The 17,812-nt window shown below is 38.8% G+C and overlaps 1 protein-coding gene across 1 annotated transcript; it reads right to left on the bottom strand.

The window, feature by feature from the left end:
• Positions 1 to 140: 140 nt before the first annotated feature.
• On the bottom strand, positions 141 to 16,540 carry slc25a24 (solute carrier family 25 member 24). Its single transcript, XM_038715204.1, has 10 exons — positions 16,042 to 16,540; positions 14,508 to 14,634; positions 14,310 to 14,397; positions 8,875 to 8,986; positions 5,786 to 5,944; positions 5,187 to 5,339; positions 4,919 to 5,026; positions 2,547 to 2,714; positions 2,212 to 2,362; positions 141 to 1,337 (listed from the first exon to the last, which is right to left on the bottom strand). Exons 1-10 carry the CDS (start codon positions 16,222 to 16,224, stop codon positions 1,156 to 1,158), a joined length of 1,431 nt encoding a protein of 476 aa, XP_038571132.1. The 5' UTR covers positions 16,225 to 16,540; the 3' UTR covers positions 141 to 1,155.
• Between the last annotated feature and the right edge of the window lie 1,272 nt (positions 16,541 to 17,812).

Genomic DNA, 17,812 nt, shown 5'->3' with positions numbered 1-17,812 from the left:
AAGCTTGTACTCAGTTTAGATCATCAGTTTAGTTTTCAGATTTAAGAGTTTTTTTAGATCATAACTGGCACATTAATTTGCCAACACATTTAGTAAAAAAAACTTGTACAATTCAACCAAAGTAAGCTAAAAATAAAAACTTTTGTATTCAAATGTTTTTATTAATGTAAACACTAGCATGTAATTAACCAAATATTAGAAAGAAAGGCAAGAACAAATGGAGGGTGGAGAAGTCCACAGATATCTGAGAACAAACACATAAGGCACATTACTCCCCTGTTCAAAACTTCTGAAAAGATGCAGTAATGATGTCCAATATAAAAAGACCACTGTGGAACCAACAACACTGGGGGTGAAGTCCCAATAGACATACCTGTGTCAAACATACCAGAATGTGAATCACCAAAGAGTAAATACAGTATTGCACTTAAAACGTTTCCTCAGATTTCCAGGTGAAACATGCGGGACCACCTTGCACAATATTTTGGGAAACTCGATAAAGCTGAACGAGGGAGAAATATGAATTCTCAACTTTTGTGCGTATTTTTCTGATAAAGATGGCAAAAATGTTTTTAACAAAAGTGCTATTGTGTGTTCTACTTTTTGGATTGGTACAATAAGGTGCCCTTTGGTCCAATATTAGAAGAACATTTGATATATTTCTTGTGCATTGATAACAGGGCCCATACTTAAAATGACTGATATAAGAACACTGACATTTCTAATAAAATCAAAATGAACCTCTCCAAGTGTTTTTGGTTTTCAAATTCTTAATATTCACCTCTTGATTAAACTCAGTTGACCCAAACTGGGTCCTAAGACTGACTTAAATCTGTGGGTGCACCCTAAACGCAGATTGGACGAACAACATACAGTTGGAAACATTGTAGAAGTCTTATTTATCAATATCAGCTCTGTGAGAACTGCAGGATTTCGTAAGAAGTTTTTCGTAACGGCTCAACAGTTTAGCTAAAGTCCTGCAATCACTTGAAAAAAACTTCCACAATGACTCCATCTGCAGCAGTGTGAGTCCAGACTTTGGAGACCTACAGGTAAACAAGTGCTTTACATGACAGTTTGAAAAAAAAAAAAAAAAAGCTGCACAACCTCTTACACTCTTACTGACACACACACGGTCATAGATTACTCTGCTGCCTACTTTTGAATACCCAAGCCAGACCGCATGTACTCATACACCACGTAGCTGATGCTGACAGCCGGTATGACCTTCATGAAATTGGGCAGGATGCCGCGGTAAAGTCCAAAGAGACCTTCTTTTTCCACAATCTTCTTCACCATTTGCGTCATGGGCAGCTGCTCTGAGCCCTCTATAGAAGCTGAAAAAAGAAAGAAAAACATTTGAGAAACCACTGTATTCTGCACAGTTTCTCTCAGAGAATATTTAAATGACCATTTGGACTAAACCTGCAATAACTGATTTTCTTAGGCCACTTGGGGGCAGCAGAAACACGCTATAAACACAACATTGACATATTATGACCTAATGAAGTTGATATGACAAACGTTTTACCTAACAGTTGCCTTTGTACATTTTACTAGATATGGAGCAACATTAGCAATTATTTGGAGTCATGTACTTGGCCACCTGATGTATGTAAGTCCAATATTAACTCTCCTTCTAGCCCTGTTGTTAGTCTCCACTAACTCCTGAGACACATATTTGGCTCTTTAGCTGCTCAACGCTCCACTATGTTCACCAGTTGTTGCTTATTTTGTTTGACTGTTGTTTGGTGTTGGACAGGTGTTTTTTTAGGGCTTTTCTGATGAAAACAATAATATGAAAATGAGTGAACCAAAACAGTACAGAGGCAGGCTAGAAAGCCATAACAATGAGCTAAAATATGCAATAAAGCTCAGTAGAGCTAAAGGGATCTACTGAGTTAGCCAAGTAATAATTCTTTCACATAAGTAGTCATGTGATCATTTATCAATATAGAAATCTTTATTATAGCAGCTTAATTATAGCTGCCTTAATGTAATCTTTAGCTAGAGTATGCGCTTTTTAATGCTTATTTCTCTACCAATAACAACAATCACTGCTCAAGTGATTCACTTTTTTTTGCAATTGTTTTAATTTTGTACTTCCCACACTTAAGTCCCTCTGGATAACATCATGGAGGCACTGGGAAAATGACAATGGTCCTAAATTAAAAGTTGACAGAATTTTGAATGAGGTTTGGTTCTCTGTACCTTGTGCCTGCATCCTGGTGCGGACCAGAGCCAGGGGGTAGCTGGCCAGCTGGCCACACGTGCTAGACATGGTACCACAGCCAAGTAGCACCAGAACACCGGGGTTGGCTGTATCTTTGGCATAGTGGGACAACCAGAGGTTCTTCAAGCTCTGGTGAGGATAAGGAAGTGTTTGTGAAAGAAGTATTAGTTATATTTCAAAAAATCAGTATGTGACATCTATGTAACGTATCAAGTGGACACCCTTCACTGTTTTTAATGACCAATGATGTTGCGTATGGAAGTTGAGCTTTGTATGTACATTTTCCACATGAGAAAGATTAATCAACACGTACCTCGTACACGGCCAGATCTATGCCAGCGTAGGGGATGATGCCCAGAATATTGGGGATGTAACCCTTGTAAAATGCCTTCACTCCCTCCTTCTTCAGGATTTTCTTGGCACAGTCAAACATTCCTGAGTACTGTCCGGTCTTCCTCAGCGTCAGACGGGTTTTCATCACCTGCAGATGAAAGATTATAAGTGAGGCCGTTTACCAGGCAGCACTTTGAAGCTGAAGCTACTGACTGACTTCAGCTGGCTTCAGGAGGCCCTATTGGCAGAATATGGCAGAAGTGTTGTTATAAGTGTATAATCACATGAAAATAAGAATTGTTGTGTTTCTACAGTGGCCCAGAACGGACAAACCAAACACTAGAGAGGGCCTTTTGCATCTGGTTTTTCACAGTAGGTTCTCCTGCATGCTTGTAAGGAAAGGGTGAGGCTAGGGGTATTAAGCTGGTTGCAATCTGCAAACTCACCGCTAGATGCCACTAAATCCTACACAATGGCTGAATGTCCTCCTTTGAATAAAAATTCTTCATTCATGACGCTGAAGTGCAATTTATACTTCTGTGTCAAATTGACGGCGTATCCTCTGCGTAGCCCCCTACCCTACGGCGTAGCCTGACGTGCACCTCCTCAAAAAATGTAGCTACACGTCGAGTCGACACAGACCGTAAGCTCTGTGATTGGTCGGCTGGGAAGCCTCGCAACGCCTCCGAGCCGACAGGAAGTTCCCGTGCTTTGAAGTAACTTTTACTAGCGGCCAAAACGGCGGCTGTAACACGGTGGATTAATATATTTGACCGTCACAACCCGAGCGAAATGACTCGTTTCATTATTAGAATGTGATCCATTCGGTCGGTAACATTTGAAATGGCTACACCAGCCGCACGTATTCAATTTTACCCCCATTCACGTTAGCAGAGGGCTAAACCAGAAGTTAGCCTGCTCGGCTGGCAAAAGTCAACACTACAGTCAGCTGTAGCGTTACTGCCGACTAGCGTTTGGGGATGTAATTGCAGATTGACGGACACATGGACGCACAAGTATAAATGCCTGGCTACCTGCGTAGCCTACGGCGTAGCTACGTACGTAGACCCTACGCAGGAGTATAAATCGAGCTTAAGGTGTGACTAGCTTAATCAGTTCAGAACATCAAAGTAAACTTCCCTGCAGCATAATCCACCTCGCTGTACATATGCTCAGTATTCCTAACAGTCATGAGAATTGAAACACAAGCAGTGCGTTTAGGCACAGTGTTGAAAATATGATTGTTCAGAACACACTGAGTATAGGGAGTGAAGTGGATTACGTTACAGTTGTGGTTAGATAATGTTTTTTTATAGTTTTTGTGAAGAAATCTTCCTTCTTTAAGGGTATTATCACACAGGGTTTCCCACGTTAGGATAATTTGCTGGGCAAAGGTAAGTCAAACTCTGTTTTTCCTCTCTGTCTGGTTGCTTGACTAGACTGACGCAGCTGCCTTGATAAGGCTGTACTCTGTAGTCCATCTCCTAGTTAACCGAAGGTCAAAATTAGCTTTATTTTGTTGTATACATCTGCCAGAAGCTGTCATAAATTGTCTCTTTATCCAGTTTTAAACCACATTTTTGCAATACAAGTTAAATCTTGGTAGTTTTTAACTATATATTTTAACTAGATGACAGATATTATTAGATGTGTGGGTCTTAAGCTATCAGAGTAACAAGCTCAGCAAATGTTAGCAGCAAGCTTGGCTCGCTGCCCCTTTGTGAAGTCCTTTGTCTGGCAAACAGCATCAGAGAAACACCTACTCTTTAACGTGAAACTGCAGTGTTTCTACCGGTTTTAATCACCGGGTCTGCTTGTTTTGGAGAGGAGGAGACTTCAGTGGATCCTTTTTGCTCACGGTAAAAACCTCCTGAAGGATGAATACTAAAGGAATCCAGGAGAAGCTGACTGCAATGAAGGCCATTGGTGTGAAGACAACCACTCCCATGATCCCACGCTACTTCACAATGTGATTGAACTACATCTTTTGTTACTGTTTTGAAGCAGGAAATTACATACTGTGTTTTTCCCATATGCAAGATAACTGTTCATGTTAATGCATGGTATCGCTTAATCTTAACAATCAAGGACAGAAATCTACTTTACCTTCCGTAAAGTCTCTCACACCTTTTTACTTTGCTCTTTACTTTCAGGTTAGGCTGAAATGGGCCAGATATGGACTTTTTTAGGATGAAAATTGTCTTTAGAGGACAATGTAGACCTAACAACAGAGATAGCTATCATCATCAAATGTATATGAAAATACATTTTCTCTAACCTGATGCCACTCTTAATACTCAGATATGAAACATAAACACAGATACATCTGTAAATGTCTCCACCTATGCTCACCTCCATGGGGTAGATGGCAGTTTGTGCTGTGGCTCCAGCCAGCGATCCAGCCATGAACCTCTCGTGGGTCTTGACCTTCCCTGGTTCACTGGACAGCAGGGTCTTATACTAAGGAAACACAGTGACAAATGAAGGCTATTAAGGATCATCTAACAGTGACAAAAGGACTGTATCTTTGATGTTAAAAAGTTGATACAGTGTATGAATGTTTCTTGCACAAAGCCTGAGGGGATCTGTGATCAGTTTAAAGGAGGTGAAATGGATTTACCTTCTCATAGGCCATAAATTTAATGGCAGTCTCAGGTGCAATCTTCAGTACGTTGATACCGTTTCCTCTCCACAGAGACATCAAGCCTCCCTCTTTTAACATTTGCTTAAAACCACCAACCAGGCTGATTTTGTTTGTCTTAGAGGAATGCACCTGTAAATAAATAAATAAACATTTGCAATTGTAAGCCATTACTTAAAAAAGTAAATATATTTATGTAGTAGTAAAGGCAGCATGTAAAAAAACATAAAAATACAATTAAGAACAGGTTAACCACTTAAATGAGGGAATTTTCTTCACTTCTGCTACAGTGTCTACTGGAACAGCTAGTTCACATTCTATTGTATTTCTGTAGTATGCAAGAATGACATGTGGGATTATCCTATATAGATGTCACACTCTACGGTACATTACTATACATATACTAACACTTCTCAGTGAATACTCGGCACTGCACTTTCATTAAACCATGTTTTTGTTTGGTCTTAAAGTTATATCTGCTTATTATTATTCAAAATGTTATTTAAGAACAACTTCTGACAGCAGGTCTATGACAGAAAACCAAAAACAACGACAACAATGTACATGTTTTAACACACCTGCATGAACACCTTCATCCTGTCCAGTGGGGCGGTTCCTGTACGGGACACGGCACCTGCCATGGCCCCCGCTGACAGCTGCTTCCACCATATACCGGTCGTCTTCTCCTCCTCTGTGAACTCATCTGGGATGGCAAGGCTGTCACCAATGTCCAGCACCTACACACAACACAATGTAATTAAATCACAGTCAAGGACATATATTAATTACTATGTAAACTGTCTAAACATCAACAAGCAGCTAAAAGAAAGTTACATAATTCTTCAGTGAATCTTAAACACACAGCATCAAAAACAAACCTGATTCACAGCCTCACCCTGAGCCTAATGCCTTGCAGGACCAGACAAACGCCATGTCCTTATCCAAAATCTTACATAACTACAGCTCCATGCTGTGAGATCAATTACTTAATAGCACGCCACTTTCTAAAACCGTTTCAGTAACATAAAGTCTCAAAAATGTAGTTTTGTGTCACTTGCAACAGTCTGAAACTGCAGCAATAAAATTTGAAAAGTTTCAGTTAAATAAATAAAAAATGTGGACAAATCATCATGTGATATGAAAGCCTGTACTGATGTTAGTGATTAATTTACAGTAACATATTGTCTTGTGCACAGACTACTCCAGACCACTGCTAATTCAGTGTTTTCTCAAGTTGAACTCAAAGCAACTGCTCCACAACCAACTACATCCTCAAAATCTGAGTTAAATGAACATCTTTCTTACAAAGTCTCACCAAAAACTGAAAGGTCTAAGCTGCTGTACTGGATTGCATCAGAAAAGCTCAGGTGTTGCTGTTGTTGTCTCCACAGCCAATATTTTAGCATATATTTGTCAATCTTTGATTCAAACATAGAAGAGTTTTAAAAATCCAATAACAATAAATAAGCCAATATTTATTTTTTTAAATAAACATCCAGTTTTGACAAGGATCCCTCAAATTTGATAAATATTGAATTGTGACTAGGGCTGGGGTATATAGCCAAAAACGTTATCACGATAAAAACACTACATACCATTCAATAATGATACTTATCATCATAAATGTCAAAATCTTTTTTCAACAAATGTGATGAGTAAATAGTTTTTCAGTCCCTTTTCCTCAACAAAATAAATATATTAATAGAAAAATTAAGTGCTAATTTGTTCATGATTCTAATTAATTCAATCAAACAGTTATTGACGATATATTGAACATATTGTTTTATTGTTATTGAGGAAAATTATATTGCGAAAATTATCATTATTGATTTATTGCCCAGCCCTAATTGTGACCAAGATATGAGTGGGACATTTTACAGTCGAAAAACAAATGTGTAAGCACTCTCTAGCATAGTAGGTACATCGTGGCAACACTGTTTGTAAATTACTGTAAACATATCTTTGGCTTTTCTGTACTTTATGGGCCGGCATTCTGTACATGGGGATATCATAATTCAGTATTTGTGATAAGCTAAAACTGGCTGAGAATTTGGGCTATGCTGATGTATCGATCGGGTTCTACTATAAAGACACACAAGTTTTAATTCATGACCAGGTGACAACCTGGACTGAGAGGCTAAATACACTAACCTACCATGTCCACCTCCACCTCACAGATCACCGCGTCATCTTCAAAGTCGATGAAAAACCAGTTTTGCTGTTGTTGCTGCTGCTGCTGCGGCTGCAGCACAGCCATGGCCATCTCAAACCTTTGATAAAGCTGCTGATCCAGGACAGCAGAGTCCCAGTGCTGTGCAAGCTCCCTCCTAAACTCTAATTCTCAGACTGATCAGGATCATTTACACGTTTCTAATCCAGCCTGAGGGAAGAAACTCTGAATCCCAAATGGCCAGTAACCATCAATGTGAATACTAGAGATGGTGGGAAGCTCCCACTGCCTTAGATGTTACCACCGAGCTACATACCTCGCTCCCGTCCTGTCCTGCTCTAGACTCACATCCTCTCTCAGCAACCTGTTCCAATCCCACTGACAAGCTAATCCTCCTATAGGTTAGACTGAAATTAGCTTATCTCTGCCTCAGTTTAGCAGCAACAGGTTTATTTAAACTCCGAGGTTGTGCCAGTGACCAGAGGCAGCAAACATCAGGGATTAGCCAGTGACTGGAACTGGCTGTCTCTCTGACATGCAACCCTACTACAAGTGGCAGTATATTTCTATACAGCACATTTTTATAACATTGGGATTTAAATATGATTTGTTAGGCTAACTAGTTTTTTAGTTTGTAATTGTGTTTGCCATTAATGTTTAACAACAATTAAGACTAGACCGGACCACAAGGCTCTGAATTGGAGTGATAAATAAATTGACTTATTGTTTTTTCGCCACTTCTAAACTCTTTTACCAACAACAGGCCATCAAGTAACAAACTCTTCATAGCCTCCTTTACACTCTTTCTCCACCTGTCTCCCTCCTTCTCTCGCCTCTTCTCTGGAAATGAATGAGTCTAATCTGTTGACGTGGAGGTATAGATCCTGCCAAAGTCCAAATCCAGTGTTAGCTGTCACAACTTTCCCCTGTAGGGCAATGGGTTCTTAAAGTGAGGTGTCGGACAGTGAAAGAACAGTGAAGGCACAGGTTGGATAGTTAACATTTTGCCTTCATGTCTCTTCCATTAGGAATAAAATTAAGTTTCCAACTAATGATTTATTTGTTTATGTGAGAGAGTCCTTCACCTGGTCAGACTGGCCATGCAAAATGGCTTGGTATGACCAGATTTTACACTGTACAACATGATACTGTCTGGTGCACAGGAAACAAATACCTATTCACCAGTACTATCCACTCCTGGTTGCCTCATCACACTAAAAGAGATGTTACCAATTAGTTAAATATACTCAGCTTTAAAGTTTGGTCCACACTTTGAAAACAGGTCTACACTAAGCTTAACATCATAACCAAAACCGAGGTAAACCTTGATTTCTGTGGGCTCCATCTATGGTTGGCAGCAGTTTTGGAGTAAATATTGTTGCTCTCCTCCTCACCCTGGACTTACCACCCAGAGGAACGTAACAGTATCACTATGTTAATCCATCATTTGGGTCTCTGTTCTGTCCCTCACACACACCACACAGACAGTATAGTTACCGAGTCATGCTTCCAATAGCGGATAATCTCCTGCAGGTTGGTGGCTGGGTTAAACATGAAATGCTTCCTCCATTCATTCCAGTCCACAGTCATGGTCCCGTCCACATCGATACTGTACAACAAGGATAGACAGAAAATATTGATATAATATTATGTTTATCTCAAATTTGCACCTAACGACAAATAAAAATTAAAAATAAGATTACTCATTGCTGATGATTAGCATTAATTTGACCTTTAGTATTTTAGTGTTGAACGAAGAAAACAGGAAACATCTATACAAACACACAAGTAAACACTGCCAGCTAGGGTTGGACAAAAAATCTTAATCTGTTAATCAGTAACAGGAATTATGTTTTACTATCCTAAATTTAGTATTTTTGTAATTTTTAAAAATATGTTTGGCCATTTTCTCCTTAGATACATTTGTAGAAGAGAGCTGGCGTGAGGGGAGACAGACACATAAAACAAAGGCCTTTAGCTGGACTCAAACCCGGGACTTTGTGATCACATGGTCAGAGCCTTAGAGCCCAGTGACATAAAACCAGAAATTTAACCAACAAATAAACCAACGGCCCTAAATATTTAACTGGTCATACTATATGGGATTTTTAAGTCCGATACCGATTTCGATAATTGAGATTTTTAAAATCTGAGAGCCGATATCGTTTTTTCCCCTTATTTAAGAAACGCATTACATAAAGATTATCCCTAAAATGTTATGTTGGGACCTCACCAACATACCATGACATAAAATAAACTTTTTTATTGTTATAAATAGTGCTTTGAACAAAAGTACAACAAAATATATCAAGGTTTTGATGAATAAAACTACAGAATTAAAAAAAAAAAAAAAAAAAAATCTGATTTGTTGTAATTTATGGAGTACTACTACTAATGCACATTACACTAACTAGTGTTTATTGTGGGGGCCAGGAAAACAGCCCCCACAATAAACATATCGTCTATGATACAGTGACGCAAAGAAAACGCTGCTATTTAATTTAATACTACATGACTGTCTACAAGGAGGAGCTGCAACTTTGAGATTTCAACCTAACGTTTCACAGAAGAGGTAACGTTAGAGAACTTTGTTAGTCACAAGTCCGCTTTAGTTTAATCATTTCTGACACGCCGACTGTAACAAGTGACAAGAAGCTCGCAGATATATTTACAATACGTCAAACACACTATAGTTGAATCGCTCATTAACGTTAGCGCTGCTCCACTGATAAACACGGCATTGGATTTGTGGCTAATTTAGAAACGGGCAGCGTTAGCTGCTGTACGTGCTGTTTAATACTATTTAGAAGTAATGAACTAGGGAGAAATGAGAGGACCGTTCACTAGAAGTGCCGCACTGTTTCAGAATAAATCTACAATCACGTCTGTCAGCGTAACTTTAGCCTCCACCACTCACCTAATCCTGCTGTGACCTGGGAGAGTGCGCTGAAAAACGGGAGGGTTAGCAAGTCTGGTAGGCTATGAATGTTTTCAAGAGAGGAGAAGTGATAGGGGCTGTTTTTATTATTATTTAAGTCGTGTAAGTGACGTGACAAATCAACAACTCAGCTGGGGAGAAACTCACCGTAGCTCCGGTGTTCTGTCGATTTATGCTACCTATCCATCGACATGCTGCTACTTAGCGGTACTGCGCATGCGTATGATCCACAAGCGTGGTCTGTTTCCACGCCCATAAATCTGTGCAACCTTGCATGCCGTGGAGACAGTGGCTGATCATCAGCAATATAACAAAAATCATTAGCCAATTAGTCTATCAGATCAGAATACACTACCCTGGTATCTTAAATAAAGATTGCATAATAGGCGATAGTATTTCAACATGCTCCCCATCTCCTTACAGTACACATGGAGTGAGTAGTGGTGCAATATAAAATTATTCTGTAGTGGGAGCATTATTTGATAGGGGATATTAGTCTATCAGAATATGCTACCCCTGAAATGATGTTATAATATAATCAAACAACAGAAGATGTCATAATACTGTGAGAGTTATAACTTTATGGGATTGGAAAAGGGAACACATGGTAGCATTTTTCGATAGGGCAGAGCGACTCGATAGACTCCGCTTTATGGGCGTGGAAACAGACCACGCTTGTGGGTCATAGGCATACGCAGAACCGCACATCTCGATAGGTAGCATAAATTGACAGAACAACAACAACAACAACAACATGACATGAGATCCGACTCTCTGTTTCTCTTTATTAATTGTCATATCGGCTGTTATAAATGCCGATGCAGATATATCTGCAAGTAGCTCATATCGGCCGATAATATCTGCTAAACGATAAATCGGTCCGTCTCTAACTTTAATTAATCGAGACAAACACAGAACACTAAAATTGAAATATCAGGCACTAATTTCAATATTTTTAAAAAATAATTAACACTGCATTTGTCAACATAAAAGAGGCAATTTATCCTGTAAACGTTACGTCATCACCCAAAGAAAATGGACTACTGGATTAAGAACAAAGCTAATACTCTATTCCAAATCCCATTCACATTTTAGACTAAAGAGTTTTTCTTTTTTCATTTTTTTACTTCTGCTCAGTCAGAGATCGAAAGAGAGAGAGAGAGAGAGAGAGAGAGAGAGAGAGAGATTTGCCCAATGGCAACAAATAGTGGTGAGCATGCAAGACTTGTGTTACAAGTCATCCAAACCATAACTGTAAAAAAGGTTTTACATAAAGTCGGGTTTCAGCTGACATTTCTTAGCTTGTTTTTTATTTGGATTTCCTCAGTGTTCATATTTCATTAATTTACTTCTTCTGAGTCAGTTTGGTTGTCTCTGATTTTCAAACAAATCTTTCTATCTGATTCACAGTCATGCACATCCTGCTTTACTTCTCTTTCTATGTCTCACTGTCACTGTGGTAATGGCGCAATGGATAAGATCCATGCCTTTGAGACCCAGGTTAAATTCCCACTGTAACCCATCCACCAATGTGTCCCTGAGCAAGACACTTAACCCCTTGTTGCTCCAGAGGCGTGCAACCTCTGATATGTATAGCAATTGTAAGTCGCTTTGGATAAAAGCGTCAGCTAAATAAATAAATGTAATGTACATCTGCTGCTTCAAACTTTGCTTATGAAAATACAGAACATGTTGTATAGCTCACTGCATAAACCTGACTTGCAAAGCAAAGAACCAAGTGAAGTTCTGAATATAATCCAACTCAGTGTAACATGTTTTCGTTCAACAGGTTGTACACGCATGTAGGTCCCAGACCTTCCCAGAATAATTTACTGATACAATCCTACACCATACTTTACCCTTTACTTGATAAGACACAAAATGTCACAATGTCCCAGTTTTTATTGACATGGAATGATGATAGTTTTATTATTCAATATATATATAATTTTAGCGTCAGGCAGCCGGATCAGCAATTATGAATCCAGAGCAAAAGCAGGGAACAGAAAATGTGTAATATACCTACAGTAACTACAGTCTGGAACTGCTCCACAGATAGTGAATTTTACTTGCCTATGAAATATCTGTCCCATCTCTTATAAAATAACTATCCAGCAGTATGTCTGTGTTGTTGAGATTTACCCTTATGAACGGAGAAATATTCTACAACAATTTAGACAAAATAACAAAATTAGACAAATGTATAAAAGTTTTATTATAATAATTTACCACTATTACTCTCTCCACTTCCAATTCCACTGTGGTTGTTTTATTTTTTATCAAAACTATATTTCCAGGCGCAAAACATTGGATCTTTTTCTGTTAAATTCAGTTCCTGAAATTCTGTTCTATTTTATGAAGATCTCGTATATTTAATTTTAAGTTAAAATTAAATATGGTATGTATTCTTTTTAAGGTTTACATTTTTTAAAGAGTATTATCCTAAATATTTGTTTTTCTGCATCCAAATGTGAGCATTACTAAGCAGGCACCAGACTCATGCATTTTTACAAAAGATACATGCCCTGAAACGTTACTTCTTCCACTTGATACAAACAAGGCAGGAAATTAACATGCAACAACTTGTTCTTCCCCTGTGGCAATAGTAACCGATGAGACAATCAGGAGTCACTTCAGTTACCGAGCACAATGACTGGATGGTGCACACTGCAATTATTATGGATAGGCTGGTAACGTTTTTTCCAACACTATTAGCAATTCAGATCCTGGATATTGTTAAAGGATTATAACGTCTAATATAATATTTAATTAATAATATTATATTTTTACTAGCAGAGGTATGTATATATTTACAAATATAAACATTTTTTTTTATTACCAGGGTGCAAGGTTGATCACATCACCTAAAAATATAAACTTAAGCGCATAACTGATCCAAGCAGGCTGCAACATCCCGCACAAATGAGCAACACTAAGCAATATGTTAGATAAAAATATTGATGTTTACAGCCCTGCATGCAAAGAAAGTTTTATTATTTTTTGGTTATTAAAATTTGAATATTTCTCTTAAACATGTAGGATCCTCTGTATCCTGGTTATATTCCTTATGATAAAACAGAAGAGGTCAAAACTCCAGCAACACTAAAGTATGCAAAACAACTTTATTGCCAGACCAACACGTTCCGGCTTGTGGCCTTCATCAAAAGTCATCGAGCTCATCATAAAACACATAATATTAGGTAATGTGTTTTATGATGACCCTGATGAAGGTGTAAGTTGTTATTTATATATACTACTGGAGTTTCGCACCTTGGAAATAAATAAGAAACACACTAATTAGTGTTCTTCTGAGCTTCTATCACCAGTCTGTTTATCTGCACATTCATGTTATTTAAGGACCAAAAGTAAGGAAGTGAATTTTATAATTACAAAACTGTGACTGCATCAAAAATACTGTGCTTTTTAGAAGGCCCTGATAACCAAATGAGTAGTGCAGCAGTAGTATTTGTACACTTTCCGATTGACAGGACATGGTGGAGGACAGCCCTGCACTTACATCCACCACATTTATGTATGTGTGCTTCTTTTTTCCTAAACGTTAGACAATGTAATGGAGCAATCATTTTCTCTTAGATTATACATGTAATCATTTGAAAGGTACTTTTAATATACATGATTCTTAACCAAAGTCACCAAGCTAAGTTAACTAAATGTAGTTTAATGGCCAACTTGTCAATCAAGAGAAAACTCCAGCAATGATCTTATTCTTCCATGTTTGTATACTCTCTCTCTGCAAGTCAGACATCTTGCCAGCTCTTTATCATGTGCCATCAGCCCACTCCCCAGTCACAGACTGAACTGGTTATCAGTCCCTCACACTGGCGCCCAACTTTTTTCACTTTTAGTTTAGGTTTGTGCAGGTTTTGCTTGGGTACACAAGTAACAGAAACAAAATATTTTCAAGATTCTCAAGAGAACAACCACTACTGCAGAGTAACTTAGTTCACAGCCGTTACATATTAAGCACAAATACCTTTGAAGGATCTTCTCTGCCTGCTCTTTGCTGATGTCCAGCCCCAGATCGGCAAATGACTGCGTTATCTCCTGTAAGTCCACTTGTCCTGTTGAATATAAAAAAACAGTAGTCCTGACATAGGTTTTTCTTTTTAGGTAAATGTTCAATATCAGTTTGAAAACTATTTGAACTACGGTTAAATCCATAACACCATACCATCCTCGTTTCTGTCCAAGCTCTTGAAGGTCAGTAGTAACTTCTTCTCATGCTCCTCTAGATAATTGGAGAACTCGGTGAAGTCGAGCCCATCATTTTTGTCTTGGTCTGCAGAGGAAACTATTTTCTGAAGAAAGAACATAATATTAGCAATCTAGTGTCTTCATGTCATAGAGCAACATAATCTTTCGGGTGTCTGGCCTCCTCACTGGATGGTGGAGGAGGTAGGTCTACCATCTCCTCTTTAGACTGCATTAGTCTGCCAGCTGGTGGCAGAATAAGGCAGAGAAATGCTTCCTTTACTTTATCACAACTCACTTCCTGTGTACGGTCTACTTATCCATCATTAACTTTCATGGTCTGTGCTCAGCGTTGATTTTATATTTCCATTTTGTTTCTATGCATTTACATTTGAATTTGCTTTTTATTCATTTTTAAAGAGCTGCGCAAATGAAGACTATCCACGTTTGTAGAGGGCTTGTCCTACACCAAGAAAGAATTTCATTCAGTTATCTTGCTATGCTGTAGGCGCATAATGTTACACAAAAATGTGCCGATTCAAGATCAGTTACTTGGTAGATAAACCGGAACATGAAAGTCACAACTGCTTCAAAAGTCAAGAGGCGATCCATACCATGTGGACAGATGTAATCCATTTCATGGGGAGAAAAATAATGACTTATATAGCATGACAACAAGAGCTTAATTGTTGTGCTGAATGAAGACACTGCTGGCCGAATAAGGCTGTTTGAAAAGCAGTGTGCATGTTTATTACCTCTTTATCATGACATTATCACATAATTAAATGGATCTTGAAGGCGCCTGTTTTACAACACTCACACAGACCTGTCTCAACCTTTTTTCGTGACTCAGACTTTTAATGTGAGTTGTAATGTAAGGAATGCAAGATAATTTGTTGAGCAAAGGTGGGACCTTCCGTTTAGTCACAGCAAAGCTCACCTACATCTACAGTTTGAACTTTGAGACAGTAGTTACACCGGTTCTTCATCCACCCATCTCTTTACCAGCTCGATATTGCTGTTATTTGATTGTTAAGATAAATGTATGCTCCACTTGACTTGTTCCAATTATGTGAGAAAAAAATGTGAGTTTCCATCAATGAATTCTTCATTTCTTTACCATTTGCATGAAATTAAGACACAATATAATTAACTCCCTCCTTCCTCTTTGTATTAGACTTCTCAGGATATGTTTTATTGCTCAGTGAAAATCCTCAATGTCAGAGAAAGTGAACTTGGAGATGTAATAAGGATGACATGCTAAAACTTACATGGAAGATCATATTGTTATAGCAGAAAGCTACAGAACAGATTCTAAATGAACCTTGTGGGGAGATTGTTTTCCCACCATTTCCAGAATCAAGAATACTTTGCAAACCCAATGTTTGTAGCTAACTTGGAAGCGAACAGCAGCCTGCCCAGTTCCTTCAGGAATGCAGTAGGCCCACTAGAAGTATTTCTGACAACTTTCTCTCCCTATAAGGCCTTTATGTGTTCTGTATCCGTGGTTCTACCTGAGCTGCCCCTTCCCCAGTTTTGATGCCCAGAGCTGCCAGGCCTTCCTTCAGCTCGGACACATCCACTTTTCCATCCTTGTTGGTGTCCAGCTTGGCGAACAGCTCCTCGTACATTTTCAACGCATCTTCAGAAGCACACTGGCAGTCCGTAAAAAACAGCTTCCTTATGACTTGAAGCATTGTTGAAGTTAGAAAGGAAACTCTTGGCCTCGACACAAAACCAAAAAAAGTGGGAAATTAATCTGCTGTGGTAACGCACACACACAAGGAGGGAAACCGATTCCTGTGGCTGGCACTTCTGGTTTGAAGCAGCTGGACAGTCCCGTGTGATTTAAAAGAGATTTCCGCAGTGCAGTCGTAGAAAAGTCCTCTAAAAGTCGGTAGAATCCGGTATAAAAGTGATATAAGGTATCGTAGATATAGAAAACTGCTTGCGGATGAGGTAGGTTGGCAGCGCTGAGCCGAAGGGTGGGGAGACTCAGTTTAGCTTCCCTGAGACCTCCTCTTTTACTGCGCATATACCAACACTACAGACACACCCTTCAGCAGGATCAACACTGCACGAACTTTATTACAATTTCATGGTGAGCATTTCTTTACTTCATTGCAGACCGGTAGGCGTGAGAAAGACGCTTTCTATCGTAACGTTAGTTCCTTTCAAGCCGTTTAATCTCTCGCGCATTTCCCAGGCTTTTAGTTTCTGCTTTCTCAAAGGTAGTTATCTTTTGTTGTGGTGTCATGGTGTAACCATAGGGTGCAACACTCTCACACACGCACGCGCACTCAGTGTAGTAGTAGTAGCAGCAGCAGCCTATAGTCCCCTCACCAACGCAGTCTGATTCATTTCAGTGAGTCATACCCACAGGAATCTGACAGCTGATCCAGGCAAAACCCTCAGATGTTTTAATAAAGGATCCATTGCTTTGAATCCGAAAATAGGCAAAGTGCATCTGTAAATATTGAGAGGGAAGGAGAAAGTGGATGAATGTCCCGCAGCCTGTTTAGAAAGACTTGCACTTTGGTAGCCTAAAGTTGGCATTTTGGACAACTGGAAATCTGAGCTGCACATCGGCTTATTTTTTTCATGGGAATATCATAGACTTTATAGGTGAATGTCTAACGTCTATAATCATATGGGTTCGGTGTTAAATAAAGTTTAACAAGTAGATAGATAGTCAACATGTGATGGGATTATTTTACAAAAAATTAAAGAGGTAAAGAAACAATTTCGTTTCAATAAAAGTGCCATTGCAGGCCTAGATTTTACCACGAGGTGGCGACTGTAATCTGTCCAATGAGTGCTGCTGCTGTGCTGCCTGACCGCCAGGAGGCGCCGGAGAGAGGAGGCGGGCTTCTTCGAACTACCATCAAGCTGAACGCTGTCATCACTGTACATCCGTTTAATCCATGCGTACATCAAAATAAAAGAGATGGAGTCGTGTTGAGTCAAAATGTAATAAACCTGACAGAAAAGAAGGAGCTAATCTTCCATGTAATTTTAACTGAATTTAGGATGAATTGTTTTTTTTTAAATTTTCTTTCAGTATATCAACTTTTATTGTATTGGGCTAAGTCTGTATGGGTGACATATTACCACTTATCCAGGGACAGCATGTGTAAAATAGCCTTTTTGGCTAATTCTGGTACAGTATACATTTGTAAATGTATTATTGGTGTGCATTCTACCTGCTCAATAAACATAAAATAAAAATAATATGGAGGTCTATTTGATTTGATTTTACATAAGCATTTATAGAAGTACAGTAAA

The sequence above is a fragment of the Micropterus salmoides genome, unplaced genomic scaffold, assembly GCF_014851395.1.
Source record: "Micropterus salmoides isolate LMB-PRFRI ecotype aquatic unplaced genomic scaffold, ASM1485139v1 Ms_hic_scaffold_13, whole genome shotgun sequence".
Classification (NCBI taxonomy): Eukaryota; Metazoa; Chordata; class Actinopteri; order Centrarchiformes; family Centrarchidae; genus Micropterus; species Micropterus salmoides.
This window is presented reverse-complemented; position numbering and strand designations above follow the sequence as displayed.